The 15967-nt window shown below is 39.8% G+C and overlaps 1 protein-coding gene across 2 annotated transcripts in view; it reads right to left on the minus strand.

Annotated features, from left to right (window-relative positions):
- The window catches only part of CDK15 (cyclin dependent kinase 15), a 74187-nt gene that overhangs the window by 41302 nt on the left and 16918 nt on the right, over positions 1 to 15967 (minus strand). For both annotated transcript variants that reach the window (XM_032415849.1, XM_032415771.1), the window contains exons 5-8: positions 15020 to 15114; positions 14188 to 14250; positions 8270 to 8393; positions 6112 to 6232 (exon numbers count right to left, since the gene is read on the minus strand). In XM_032415849.1, coding sequence (XP_032271740.1) covers positions 6112 to 6232; positions 8270 to 8393; positions 14188 to 14250; positions 15020 to 15114 — 403 coding nt within the window. The remainder of the gene's footprint in view (positions 1 to 6111; positions 6233 to 8269; positions 8394 to 14187; positions 14251 to 15019; positions 15115 to 15967) is intronic.

Here is a 15967-nt window from a genome sequence, read left to right on the forward strand (position 1 = left end):
GAAGAAATAATGCAGAAGGCAGCACAGAAAGTTAAGGAGACAGGAAATATGAAAGAGAGGATAAGAGCTGTGGATAATAGAAAAACATGGTCTGTTAATCTTTCATTGGAGCTCCAGAAAGAGATGGGAATAGAGGCAACATTCAAGAAGGAAATGACCAACTAAAGACATGATTTGTAACTGGAAGAAGCACAATATATACCAAGCAGGGTAAGTGAAAGGAAACGCACACCAGACACCTTAAAGTGAAAACTCTATAATAATAAAGGCAAAAAAAAATCTTTAAAACATCTAGCTAAAATGAGAGATCACCTGTAAAAGTAAGACAATAAGGCTCAAAGCAAACTTCTCAACAATTAGGCTAAAAGCAAACCACAACAGCAACAACGGAACACAAAGCAGGGGGATGATATCTTCAAAGTTCTGAGAAAAAATAAGCATCAATCTTGAATTATATCTCCAGCAAGTTTACCTTTCAACAATGAGAGTTTAAGACACAAAAGCAGAGTTTGCCACGATAGGCCTACACTAAAGAATATTCTAAAAGATTTACTTCAAAAGAAAGGAAAATTATTCCAAAAGTAAGATTTAAAGTGCACAGTTTTAAACAGTTTTAAAGAGTTTTAAATTTATTTGCACTTAATGAAAGTAGCTTTAAGTATATAAAGCAAAAATTAATGGAATTATGACAAATCAACAATGTAGTGAACAATTTCAACACAACTTTGATTGATAAGTTAAACAGACAAAAATGATATAAAGAAGATTTGGATAACACAATTAACCTTGAATTTTTGAATATATGTAAAAACCTGTACCCAACAATTCAGGAATCTGTATTCTTCTCAAACGCATGTGAAATATTTGCAAATACCGATCACATACTAGGTCAATGCTTCTTATGCTATCTTTGGTGGAACACCAGCTTTTTCTCAACTTTGGTGGTGACTTTTAATATTTAAATAATTTCAAACTTAAAGAAAAGTTGCAAGAATAGTAGAAAGAACTCTCTTCAAGCAGATTCACCAATTGCCAACGTTTCGCCTCTTTCATTTATTCCTCTTTTTTTCTGAAGCAGTAGAGAAAGTAAGTTGCAGATCTTTAATTCTTCACCTCTACATACTCTCTCTTACATAACAACAGTGCCATTATCAATACCAGGAAATTTAACACTGATTCAATACTACTCTCTGATCTACAGTCCATATTTAAATTTTACCTTTGTCCCAGTACTGTTCTTTAGTTCCATTTCCTCCAGAATCCAATCTAGGACCATGCATTGCATTTGTTGGCTTATCTCTTTAGTTTCTTTATTCTGGAACAATTCCTCAGTCTTTCTTTGCCTTTTAAAACCTTGACCCAGTAGGGGATCAAAATATGCCACCCCAAAATATGCCACTCTGGTATAAAGATTATTTTGAGCTGAAGGCAACTGAGAAAAAGCAAACATATGATGAGCTTTCTGCCTCCCCCCAGCTCCCTGAAAGTAGGGCATAAATTCCCCTTGTGAGGATGTCCATCCCACAATTTACTGCCCCTAAAGAGTCCAGAAACCCCTTTCTTTTGTCTTATCACTTCCCTACAAATTTATCATCCTTTGTCAGAATGGTATAAAAGCCTCCAAGCCTAGCTGCTTCTTTGGGGGTTTTCTCTTCTTTCTATAAAGCCCCTCCCCCCATGTCACATAAAACTTTTAACATCAAATAAAATTTACATGCTTTTCTCCCATTAATCTGTTGTCAGTTTGCAGGCTTATCCACAGACTCTAAGAGGACAGAGGGAAATTTTCCCTCTCCTACAACCCTTTACAAGAGGACAGGCCAGTTATGTTGCAGAATGTCCCTCTAACAGAGTTAATTTATCTGATGTTTGGGATTTTTTTGGGAGGAAAACCACATAAGTCATATTGTACCTTTCTCAGTGCTTCATATTAGGAGGCACCCTGTGTCAGTCAGTCCCATTATTGATAGTATTGACTCTAATCACTTGGTGAAGGTGGTGTCTGCCAAGTTTCTCTAACTATAAATTACTATTTTTTTCTTTGTAATTGATAAGTAATTTGTGGAGAGATACTTTGAGATGACGTAAATTTTTTATTCCTCATCAAACTTTCTGCTCTAGTTTAACATTGTTAATTCTTGTTTGAGCCAATCACTGCTACACTGCAAAACAGTGGTTTTCTAAGTCCATCATTTCTTCTCCAGTTATTAGCTGGTGTGCTACTGTAAGGAGGTGCTTCCTTTCTTATCCAGCTAGCCAGCTAACCTTAGTATGGACTTACGCATTCTTATTTTATTCAGTGGGCTATAATCCATTACCCACATAATTTGCTTTGATTTAAGTCAAATTGCACTCAAATTGTACATCTGTGACCAGTGGACATTTCTTCAAGTTGCTTCCCCTGTCTTTTCGATATAATCCCATCATTTTTTGACTACTTTGTAAAAAAATGTTCTGGCCCACCAAGATGTTCCTGGCTCATCTTATACTTTCCCTGCCCCAGCCTTAGAATTGGCCATTTCTCCAAAATGTCTGAGTTCTTTTTAGTGGGGAATGGTATCAGGAAATCAAGATCTGAGTGGCAGACCAACACTTATATAAAATACAAAAATTAATTTCTTGAAAAATAATGCACATAACAGAACCAAATGCAAATCTTCCCTTGAAATCATTCAAGACCTCAAAAAAATCCCACAAATTAAATTCCAAGGCAAATTAGCATATCGCTGTCAAAAACAACTAAACACACATGGAAAAAAAAGATACCATATGCAAGAACCAAAAGAAACAATAAACAGCAGAAATAGACTTACAAGGACCTCTGCTCTAGATATGTAAGAGCTTAGAGAGAAAATGATAAAACTACTAAAAGATGTTAAAGACAAACCAAACAGATGAAGAGATATACTGTGTTTAAAAATTGGAAAACAATATTATAAAGGTGTTAATTATCCTCAGAGAGTTCTATAATTTCAATGCAATTTCTAATGAAAATGCCACTAGGATTTTTTCATGAAACTTGAAACACTGAATCTAAAACGTCTATGAAAAATCATGGGACACCAGCTAGCTCAGTCAGTAGAGCACGCAACTCTTTATCTCAGGGTTGTGAGTTCAAGTCCCACAATAGGTGTAGAGATTCACAAAAATAAAATCTTTATAAATAAATAAATAAAATGTATATGAAAAATCAAAGGGGAAAAATAGCCAAGACCCTCCTGAGGAAGGAGATGAAATAGGTGGGGACACTTGTCCTACCAGATATCAAATATTATTATAAAGCTATAGCAATTAAACAGTGGGACATTGGTGCAGGGACAGAGAAACTGGCCCCTAGTGGAACAGAATAGAGTAGAGAGCCCAGACACAGACCTCTGCATTTATGGGAACTTGATTTATGAGAGATTTGGCATAGCGGATCACCGAAGAAATTGGGGTGAGACAATTGGTTGGCACAGACAAAAATCAATTTCCAGTATATTAAAAATTTAAAATGAAAGGACAAACTTTACAACTTTTAAAAGGATGTATTGGAAAATATCATTCTGACCTCAAGGAGGGAAGAGTTTTTTAAACAAGAAACAAAAGGGCTAACCATAAAAGAAAAGACTTGATAAGATCAACAATATTAAAATTAAGAACTTCTGTTCGAAAAGACAACATAAGGATATGAAAGCATAAGCCATGAACTGAGGAAGCTTCTTGCAACACACAAAACTGATAAAAGGTTCCTATTTAGAAGAACACATATAAATCAATAAAGAAAGAAAGAAAGGGAGGGAGGGACGGAGGGAGACAGAGACAGAGAGACCAAAAGAAAATAAGCAAAAGACACAAGTAGGTATTCACAGAAGAGAAGAACAAATGGCAAATAATCCATGAAAAGTTGTCCAACCTCATTAGTAATTAGGAAAACGCAAATTTAGATCACAACATGATACCATTCTACCCACTTGATTATAAAGTTGGTGCAGCTGAGGATAAGGGGCTGGTGTATAAATTGTTACAACTACTTTGGAAAGCAACTCGGCACTATCTCAGGCAGTTGAACATTCATATACCCTGTGACACTGCAAATCCACTGAGTAAATACTATAGAGAAATCCTTAAATATGAGTACCAAGTATATTCATTACAACGAAAGCAAACAAAACAAAAAACCAAACTAATTGAAACGTCCATCAACAGGGAATAAAGCACAGCTACATACGTCAACATGAATGATCTTAGAAACATCTGGAGTAGAAAACAGCGAGGCCCAGAAGGCTAAAAACAATATAATACCATTTTTACAAAGACTCAAAAGCAGGTAAAACAAAACACTATCTTTAGAACACATAAAAATGGAAAAATATGATTTTTAGAAGGGGTAAGGGAATGAAGATAAGAAAAAAATTCAGGTTCAAAGCCGGCCTGGTAGAGGGGCAGGTTGTTGGGAGAGGGGCACACGGAAATATGACAGCGTGTTCTGGTTGTGACACTGGGTAGTGGGTTCATGAAGTTCACTTATCGTGCTTCTTAAACTACATCAGGTTTCTCAATCTTGACACTGTTGACATCTGGGGCTAGATAAATCTTCATTTTGGGGGGCTGTCCTGTGCCTCGTAGGAGCATCCCAGGCCTCCGGATGCCAGGAGCACACCCTATCCAGCTGCGACAATAAAATATGTCTCCAGACATTGCCAAGTGTCCCAGGAGTAAAATTTGCCCTGGTTGAGAATCACTGATGTATTTTTATGGTATATATTTTTTCATGTGTGTGTTTTGTTTTGTTTCGAAGTAGGCTCCACACCCAGCGTGAAGCCCAGTGCGGGGCTAGAACTCACAACGGTGAGATCAAGACCTGAGCTGAGACCAAGAGTCGGACACCTAGCCAACTCAGCCACCCAGGCGCCCCTATATGGTCTATCTTTGGAATGTTTTAAATGTTCCATAATAAAACAAAGTTTAAAAGTGATGAGCCGAAGTTTCACTCTGTGAAGCACGACTAGGAAGTAATCATTAAGCGCTGAGAAAGCCAGAGCCCGTCGCAAGCCTTTGAAGTGACAGCACAGAGCCCTGAGAGTTGACAGTTGTGGGAGGATTTTGACTAGCTGGTGATATTTCTAGAAATGGTACTGGGTATTGGGGAATCAGTGACTCCAGATACCCTGGAGGGATATTTCTGCAACCTTTCTCAATTCTTTGGGAAATCCAAAAGCTTAGTTTAGCCTTTTAGACTACTATTTAATTTTTTAAAAATCTATTATTGATATATTTTTTAAAACAAGGCCTTTTGTTTATATAAGACCTTCTAAGGAATTGAAGGATGTCCACATATTTTGTTACCTTTGAGGGGGTGGCTATGATTGCAAAGTCACCACACATTTCACTGTGGCCCCCAGATAACTGGGATATTTCCAGAAATAAGATCTGATAACATAACATTGCTGCTCAGGATGATGAGTTATCCCACACTCACTGTAGCACCCCATTAATCCAAGAGCCTCCCCAGTGATGTGGTTTTACTTGGAAACACCTATCTGATTCTTATACTATAGCCCCTCTCATGGAGAGAGTTTATTACCCTCATTTAAAAAATGGAGAAATACAGACACAAAGAGGATAATGCTTTTCAAGATAACATAATCCAGAGTAACTAATTAGAAATAGAATTGGTGTGAAAATCAGGTTTATTGAATCATGGTCTGTGTGCCTTTTTCTCTAAGCTCGGAATGGTGCTTGGGCATGTGCAAGCATTAGTGTGTAGATGTGTGTCTGTGTGTGTATCTGTGGTCAGGGAGTATGTGTGTGTGTTTCTCTGAGGACAAGGGGGAAAGACGAAGGACTGAAGAGAAGAGCTAGGAAGAGAGAGGCATGGTAGAAAGAACATCGGATTCAGAGTATGCCTTGGGCCAGATCTCTCTGAGTCTCAGTTTCTTTAACTATAAAAACTCACAAAATGATTGCAAAAGTCAAATGAGATACGTATTTAAAAGCACTTTATGTTTCTATATATAAATGTGATTGTCATTATTAACATTATTATTTAAAATGCAATACAGATGATAAAGGAATCCTCATAGGTAAAATGACTCACATTTTCTTCATTTTCTTGGCACTAGCTCTTACCATATGTCCAGTTCAGAGGAATATTCAGTGGCTCCCAGCAAGGCATCAGGAGGCCGATACCAGAGGGTCACAACTTCTGAAGAGTATGTCTGGCTGGGAATGGACTTTGCCCGAGCGAGACCTGACCAAAGAAGAAAAGCACAGAACTCACTGTCCTAGGTCTTCCTGGAGAGCCAGGAAGCGAGGCATGCAACTAAGGAGTTAATAACTGGCAGAATAAACAACATTTAAAAAATAATACACAAACTTTGGGTGCTTTTAATAGAGTCACTCAACTATCTTGACCCTCGTGGACCTCCTTATCAAGTGAATTTCTCAAATTTTGGCCTATTTGCAGCTGGATGTGGCCTTCCTGGAAGCTAAGTATAGTGAGGTGACCAACTTCTTCCCTGTTTATATGCTATAAACAGAACTGAAGTGTGAGCTTCCAGATCATGCCTTTTTGGAGGGATTAAGCATTCTTTGCTCTTCCTCTTCCTCCAAGCTATAATCAGAAGGAGGTGGCAGCCATCTTTAAATATGTAGTTGGGGCAATACCCTAAAGATGGTGGGGCCTCAAGACAGAAGGGACATGGGTCAAGACACCACAGGGCCACCATACAAGCTCTGACTACTTAGGTTAGACTGTTATATGAGAGAAAGTTAAACTTTTTTTTTTTTTATATATTTTATTTATCAGAGAGAAAGACACAGAGAGAAAGAGCACAAGCAGGAGGGAGCGGCAGGCAGAGGGAGAAGCAGGCTCCCCACTGAGCAAGGACCCTGGGATCATGACCTGAGCCGAAGGCAGATGCCTAACCAACTGAGCCACCCAGGCGTCCTGAGAAAGTTAAGCTTCTAACATGTTTACAACCTCCAATTTGGGGTCTTGGTCATAGCAACAGACCTCAATTCACAACTAATATTGTCGCCCTCCATTTTTGCAGTCCAGGAATCCCCAGTTTAGTAAAATACAGGGTGGGGACTGCTAATCCAAATTAATTAGTTTGGTTGGACTTTGGACACATCACTCTTAAGTTTTCTTCTGTAATATCAGAGTACTTTTTTTTTTTTTTTAAGAGGTGGGGAGGGGCAGAGGGAGAGGGAGAAAGAGAATCTTAAGCAGGCTCCATGCGCAGCATGGAGCCCAACATGGGGTTTGATCACATGACCCTGAGATCATGACCCTGAGATGATGACCTGAGTTGAAATCAAGAGTCGGATGCTTAACCAACTGAGCCACCAGGCGCCCCTATTAGTACTTTTGTCAGTTAGCTACTTATCTCACAGAATCACATGATCTAGAGCTGGGGAAAAACCTCAGTAGATGAGTTCTCTGTTGTGGGGAATTGATAAATGAGTATCTGTTAAATGCTTACTTGTCCAGATGAAAGCTACTATGTCAGAATAAAGTACTGCAGCTATAGTGCAACCATTTGATATCTGCCAAACAGAGAAGAGTGGTTCCTCAGCTCCAATTTTTCAACAAATATTTACTGAGCACCTACGGTGGTGTCCAGCACTAAGGATACAATGATAAGCAAAATGGACTCAGGCTGCCTTCAAAATGCTTACAGTCCAGTGGAAGAGACAAAATCATCACGCAAATATATGTGTGTGTATAATTATAAACTGTGATAAGTGCTAAAATGGAAAGATACAGTGATACCCCAGGGAAATCCACATCACTTTGATGGTAATAAAAACCTCAGGTACTCATACAAAGACAGCTCTATTGATAGGTGAGCAGGAGCAAAGGCCCTGGGGCCTCTATTCCAGCAGGAGTCCATCCTATAATCTGGGGTTTACGTCTTTATCCTGTCATCATGGGATAACCTGGATCTATGCGGACAGAATTTTTCTATCCACTCACATGTAGGAAAACCTCCTAGGTACAGTTTGCCCTATACATGTCCCTCTATAAAAAATGGCAAGGGGGCAGTAGAGGTGCCCAAGTTTTTGGATCTGATTAGACTGGGGCTTGATGGAATTCTAGATGCTACCAATCTCACCCTGTTTCTTGCCTCACACTTCCTATAGGGTAGTTTGACAGCCTCACAAAGCATCACGTGTCATGGGCCTCCACTTTTCAAAGGCCAGGCCCAGTCAATGCTTTAAACATGTGCACACAAAAGCATCATTGTTCATAGCCCAGAAAGAGACTCGAGGGGAGACTTACCAAAATCAGCCAGTTTGAGCTCTCCCAGGTGACTGATGAGTAAGTTCTGAGGCTTCAGGTCCCTGTGAAGAACGTGTTGGTGGTGGATGTACGCCAGGCCCCGCAAAAGTTGAAACATGAAAAGCTGGAAGGAATGAACACCTTATCTAAGCAGATTTGAGCCACTATGTGTTGATTTCTCCTCTAAATCAAAAACAGTCATCTGAAAGAATATAGTAAAAGTCTCTTGAGAGACAAAAAAAAAAAAAGAAAATATGAAGATTTTACATTCGGAGAGGGGAAAAAAAAAAAGACAAGAAAAGTCAAGTAAGTAGACCATGTTCTAAACAAAGGGATCCTGCCTTTTCCTGACATCTCATTTCTTTGATACTGGAAGGATTACCCTTCCTTAAAAATCTAAAGGGAAACTTTGAAGTTTCCTCTGGAACACTAGTTATTGATTTAGATGTGAAAGATTTAATTTTTTTCCCACCGATGAACTTGGCATATAAGATCAAAGTTGACCTGGAAATGATATTCTAAGGTTTACAACTGCTTCAGTTTTCCAGGCTCTCTGATATGAAACCCTTTTAAAAACATAACACAAGGAGACCAGACTGGGAAATATATCTTTAGATGGTAGTAGGAAATAAAGGAACCATTATCTTTTTAAAACTATTTTTAAAGTTCAAAGTTGAAAACAAGCTATAGTACAGCCATTTGATTAAGAGGGAAGAGAGACCAAAAAAAAAAAAAAAAAATCTGAAGAGAATAAGGAATAAATAACAGAAAGAAGAAAGAAGAGGGAAAAATACATTCTAGGCCCAAATTTTTAAATGTTGCATGTGGTAAATAAGGCATAGAAACTGAAGACATTAGTAAGTTCTCACCAATGTAGAAGTGGAAGGAAAAAAAGAATGCTTAGGATTCCAATGTCTTTTGCTCTTTTCCAGAGCCACTGGCAATTGAGAATTGAAACACCAACATTAGTGTTTACAAAGACCTCTGCCAACTGAGAACATGTTCTGGCAATTTAGAAGAGAAAAGCCCAGCCCCAGCATTCCTGGAGACACAGACAAAGTAGCCGATGCAGAGCTGTGCAGATAGATCCACTTTTCCCTTCAGTTAGGAACTTCAGAGACGCTGGGACCTGTACTGGCCCAACAATGACTAGGAGACATTGGAGCCAAGCTGAGGGGCCGCACGGTCTGACCAGAGCAGGAGCCTGGGGGCCGTGTACTTCCATGCAGGTCCCACCTCGGGCTCACAAGCCATTTAAGAATGTGAAAGATTTCTTGCCACTCCTACTTCAAATGTTCACTGGTTCTTTGAGTTTTCCCAGTGCTTTCCCTTCTTGGTGCTTTGCGTACACACACTATCCATTTTACCATTCATCAAACCACGAAGCTACCAAAATGCGAAATTCCTATGCCACCATTTAACCTTCCAATCAGCTATAAATGCAAATGTTTCTGGAAAAGACAATATGAAGAAGCAACTAAAATTGCAGGAAAAAGAGAAGATGCTACATTGTGTGCTTACAGATACGCTTTTCAATGTGAAAATACTAAGGAAGGAGGGAGCACGAGACAATTGAGGGACAGAGACAGAAAGGAGGAAGGGAAAACAACATTTTATTGAACACCTTGCACCTTTTAGAATCCTCAAAGTAACCCCATGAGGGAGATAGGCTTGTTCCCGATTTGCAGATAAGAAAAATAAGGCTCAAGGAAACTTTAAGAACATGTCAAGAAACAGTTGGGGTCAAAACTCAAACTCAGACCTGCCTAACTCCTCTACAACATTCTGAGAAACCAGAGAAAAGAAAATTAAAATGTGACAGGGAAAGAGAGCATCAGCTGGCTGAGTCAGAGACAAGGCTTCTTCGTGGGCCAGCCTGAAATGCCTTTCATGTTGAAGTACAGACTGCTCTCACTGAGTCACACCCGCCTCCTACCTCCTCGCTCTTCGGGCCCTTTCCTCCCCGGCTCCGTGTGCATGTCCACCAGCATTCATAAATGGTAATGCACTGCAGTATTAATGTATGGTATTTTATAGCCACGCTTCTTAAAACTGCAGTCTGCCCTGATTAACCTCACCACCCACTCACTCTTGAATCCTTTGCAACCTGGATTCTTCCTTCACACTGGCCCAAGCTTCACCGATAACACAACCCAACCCAATGGTGTTTTCTCAGTCAACAAGCCAAGTCGTAGGTGATTCTCTCCAGAGAGGCTTCCCATACCCCAGGGGTGAGTCCTGTTTCCAATACAGTGAGGCTCTTGGGGACAAAATAATTTCACTGGGCTAGTGCCATCTGGGCCAGCGGGAGCATTTTCACTGCTGCGTCTGCTGTGGGGAACTCATCCCTACCCCCACTGGCTTTGATTGGAAAACTTCTTCCTTTGTGCTTCCACATACCCCTAAGAAATCCCTCTATTTATTAGTGTAGCTCTCACAAATCCACAAAGTAGTCAAGTATGATTGCAGTCAACTATGATTTTCAACTGTATTCCCAGTGCTAGTGGTCCTCTCGACCATGGCCTTCCCTGAAACTGTCTCTTCCCTTGACTTCCATGAGAGTGTACTTTTCTGGATCCTCTACAGTCTGAAAAGCTGCTTCCTTTTTGTCTCTTGTTGTCCTATTCCTCTTTCAACCCCTAAAGGCAAAAGTTCTATAATCAGTTCTTTTATCTTTGTGCATTTGCTCTTTTGGTTATCTACTCTCTTGTCTTGAACTACAAACTCCCTGCGTCAATTACCCACAAGTCTACATCTCCAGCATATAGCTTCCTCCTGGGCACTAATCTCCTCTCTGATTGTCTGCTGCTCATTTCCCTTTGGATTTCCACCTCAACTAGAAGCTCACCATGTCTAAAACAGGACTCTTCCTCCTCCTCTCCAAATCAACTTCTTCTATTTCTGTTAATAGAGTTATAATTCTTCTGGTCAATCAAGGAGATTATGTTAGAAATCCAAAAGGTGAGGCCTTACCCTAGACTTCCTGAATCAGATGCCCACGTCATTCGTCTGCTCATTGAAGTTTGAGAAGCCCTGGGCTAGCCCACATCAATAAACTCCTAACTGGAATCTCCTACTCTTTAATCCATCCCACAGACCACAGTTACATAAATTTCCTTCTGATCATGTCATTCTTTCTCAACTCAAACCCCTTTAATGACCCTACTGTCTAAGAAATATAGTCCACATCTTAGAAAATAAGGCTCTCACCTACCTACCCAATCTATTTTTCCAGACTTACATACCCCTCATCTCATTAATATATTCTCTCTTTCAGGCGAACAGGACCAGAGATGCAGTACTGGTACTAGTGGAAAAAGACCTTAACCAAGAATCACGGTCAGCAATGGCAAAAGCTGGTTCTATAACCTCAGGCAAAATACTTGTCTTCTCAAACCTTGGATTCCAATTCTGCAAAATAAGGGAGTTAGACCAGCCCAGTGTTTTTAAGGCTTTTTTTTTTTTTCCTGCTGCAACTTACAGTAAGAAATACATACGTATCCAGTATTCATACAGAGGTACAAGTACAGCTTCGACTGGACCTAAAGTTGCACAAAATAATGCTTATTCTTGCTAGGTGTAATGTGCTCTAATATTTTCTATTCTTTTCTCATCTATTCCATTTCATTTTTTAAAATGCTAGTTGCTGGGGCTCCTGGGTGGCTCAGTCGTTAAGCATCTGCCTTCGGCTCAGGTCATGATCCCAGGGTCCTGGGATCAAGCCCTGCATCGGGCTCCCTGCTCTGCGGGAAGCCTGCTTCTCCTTCTCCCACTCCCCCTGCTTCTGTTCCCTCTCTTGCTGTGTCTCTCTCTGTCAAATAAATAAATAAATAAATCTTTTTTAAAAATGCTAGTTGCTAATCACCAAATTATTTCATAACCCACGAATGGGCCAGAATGTGAAGACTGAAAAACACTGTGGTTCCTCCAACCCTAATGGTCCATGACTCTGGGATCCTCTTCCTTCAACACATCCTATACTGCTCTGCTCTGCTCTTCTGCTTCTCTGCTCTGTACCTTTGCTGAAAACATTCCTTCCTCCTGTGACATCTTCCCCCTTTCTAGCCTCTTGAAATGCAATGCATCTTTTAAGGTCTGGCTTCATAAAAGCTCTTAAAATGAGAAGATATCTTTTACTTTTTTGCATATCTACACTAGGTCTTATTTCTCACTTGGTGTTATTCACAAATGTCCCATAATAGTACTGGTGCATATTTCTAAACTCTTGTTTTTGGTTGTAAGACCCTTGACGGTAGGAATCATGTCTTCTATGTCTTTTTATCCTTCTAAGCCTTTAGCACAGTGCCTGGTATGAGAGTCACTCAAGCCTGAAAATGTTCTTTCTCCGTTCTTTCTCCAAGCATTCATCACCTTAACCAATACCTCTAGTTCCTTGACTCTTCTGCTCTCTCCCGAGCTATCAGCAACCCGTCTTAACTTCCTTCCTTCAGATTAGACTCAGTTTAGAAGCCTGACCATCACTTTAACCTCTCTCTTGACAATCTCCTCAAATCTCTTGCCCAACTGTCTTTTTCTTTCTCATGTCTGGCAATCCAGACTGTCTACTTTTTCTATTCCTCTATCTGAATTGCTCAGCACTGCCATTAAAAAGGAAATCCCATGATCATGCAGATAATTTAATGGTTTTCGTTCTCACCAAGAGTCCTCAATACACTACTAGACATTCTTTCTTGGTTTGCCTGGTTAGGTCTCTATCCCATCTCCACTAGCTATTTTAAAATGTTTTCACTCTCCTCAACCCTCAAACCTTCTTTTCCCCCTTGCTTCCAAGACTGGATTAGGTCCCTTTACTATGAGTTCTCATAGTATTTCTAGTTAACATGGCCATAGCCCCTGTCACTTTGCTTCTTACTACCTATTTAAGTCCGTATATCTTACTGGGCTTTGAGCTTATTGAAAATAAGAAACACAACTATTCATTATTGAAACCTCAGAACTTAATATAATACCAAGTACTCAATCATTCTTGAATGAATAAATGAATAAAAGAATATAAGTGTTAATTAAATGAATGAGTACATCATATAGAAATTTCATATAGGTTATACCGAGGACCAATCAATTAATTAATGCCAATAAAAACCATAGGGAATGAAAAGTATGAAATGGAAATGGTTTCTAAAATTTACAGCAGACATAGAATTACAGCGAGTTGAGAGTTTATTATTAGTTCCATTCCAGTGACTGGGAAATGGAACTAGGTCACATTTATAACAGGATCTGATAGAACAGGCAAACAAGTAACTTAATTTTGACCTAACAAAGGTAGTTTGTTTGCTGATTCTGGTGAGGAACTATAAGTAAAACAGAAACCTTATCACAGACCACAGTAGTCTGCCATGAAGAATGTATTTATTTTATGATGGCTTAGCTTCACTTCTTTCCTTTGAATGCAATTCTTTTTAATTGCTTTGTACTTCTGAAGACACATTTGCATGATGGCAATGACTGACAAGTTTAGGCTGCCTGGAAAATGGCTAGACACTGCTCTATATCTTGAGGGGGACCTTTTTTTTCTTTTTAAGGTTTTATTTACTTCTTTTGAGAGAGAGAGAGAGAGCACACGCGCACACATGATCGGGGGTGGGGGGAGGGGTAGAGGCAGAGGGAGAGAATCTCAAGCAGACTCCCCCGCTGAGTGCGGAGCCTGACTTGGGGCTCAATCCCCACAACCGTGAGACCATGACCGGAGTGGAAATCAAGAGTTGGATGCTTAACCAACTGAGCCACCCAGGCACCCCGAGGGGGATCTTTTTTTTTAAACTTTTCTCTAGAATATCAATGATAGGCATCTTCTTATTTAGTATCATGGGATTTTGCTTTGCGATGACAGTCTGTTTCAAAATTCTTCTGCTGAGGGCAAGCCGGAGAGGAGTCCTGACTCCCACAGTACTCACCCTGACGTTGTGAGGATGAAGCCCTCCTGGGTGCTGAGACATGTACTGGGCCAGGTCTGTGTGCTACACCAAATGGTGGAGAGAGTGACATTAGCAGAGCTTGAACAGTGTCCTAAAGCAGACCACAGATGTGACTGTCAGAGGTATTACAAACTTCAGAGTTTTTGAGAATAAGTTACAAAAGATACATAACCAGGTTTCCTGAGACCTCACTATTAAGGTCAAACACAGTGTGTCTTTCTAAATGGCTGTCCTAAGAAGGAAGCTTGTTTCTCCTCACAAAAAGATGCTCATTTTAAATGACTGCCAGTGAACACAGTGATACAGGCATTTTTCACTCTCCTTGGAGGCAAGTCAAGTATACGTGCCTTAGGATTTCTTTCTGCTAATATTTTGAATGGCTTTTTCCTTTCAAAAATATGAAAGTGAGTTATTATTTAGTAAACTAGGATACAATTTTTAAAAACCTTGTGATTTATGTCTTTATTGTCAATGAAAAAATGTTGGGTTCTGCACGGATGGTGATTAAAAATAGATAAAAATAAGCACGAACGTTTTCTTTAGGAGGCAGACTCAACGTGCTTATTTATTATTGCCGGTAAGGCGGGGGGAGGAGGGGTGGTGGGGGGAAGACAGCAAATACAGTGGGTAAAGAAACAGGAGCAAAGAAGGAGTGTAAGAACAATAGTCTCTAGTAATCATAATAATGAAAATTTCCATGACACTTTCCACATTGTAATGAAAGTTTTATCATGCCATAAAATATTAACAGATTCATTACATGAGCACCAGGCTTTTCTCTTATGCTTTATAAAATGCTGGGGCAACTCACCATGTATTCAAAAACAAATGTCAGAGTCTCTTTGGTGTGGATTATGTCATGCAGGAGCACAATATTGGCATGTTTCAAACCCTTCAAGAGAGAAGCTAGAAAAATTAAACAAAATGTTAATTCAATCATTGATAATGAAAGTACTGCTTTAAAGATATCAAGCAGTATTTATTTTTAAAACACTTCAAATCACACGTTCTGGTTTTTTGTTGCTGGGAAAAAACTCTTGTGAAATAATATCTGAAATTACAAAGGACCTTCATGATTTGTCCAATGGCAAGTCATTGCATTTACATAACTTATTTTTCTTACAGGCTAGAGCAGTTGCAAAAAAAAAAAATATGTTTCCATTTATCTAATCAATTTCATCAAAGCACTCAGAGCACTTTGCAAGTGCTTCCCTCTGGGAATTGGGAATCTTATCTCCATTTCAGAGTTACAGGAGAGGAGGCCTGGAGAGATAAAGGCCCTGGGAGGAGCAGGAAATGGAGTGTTCTGCCTTCTAGAGTAGGACTTTGCAACATGTGGCCTTTTCTAAAATTCAAAGTGTCACAGAGGGTCAGCAGGGCCCGTGGATGAGATTAGTGGAAGGCAGGGACAAGAGTATGGGATGAAGAACTGTTGGAACATGATGGAGAGGATTTCTTAAAAGGAGAATTGCGAACCTCTGTGGAAAGGAGAAAACGCAAACTTGAAAACAGGACAGAGCCAAACTTGGGGAGCCCAGGGGAGTGTGAGTGAGGAGGTCTAAGGACTATCTCTTGCATCTTTAATAACAGATTATAATTAGGTCACTAAAGGCAGCCTTAAAAGGGAGAAGTCACTGCAAAAGGCCAGTGAGTGGCTGGGAAGGAGTCTGAAAGGGTGTCGTTGGGGGCTTCAGGGATAGGAAGACCCTCTAGCTTCACAAGGGCGGAGACCAGAAAAGGCATAATAAGGAGATGGTGA

Source organism: Phoca vitulina, unplaced genomic scaffold, assembly GCF_004348235.1.
Source record: "Phoca vitulina isolate PV1807 unplaced genomic scaffold, GSC_HSeal_1.0 scaffold1, whole genome shotgun sequence".
In the NCBI taxonomy this organism is placed as follows: domain Eukaryota; kingdom Metazoa; phylum Chordata; class Mammalia; order Carnivora; family Phocidae; genus Phoca; species Phoca vitulina.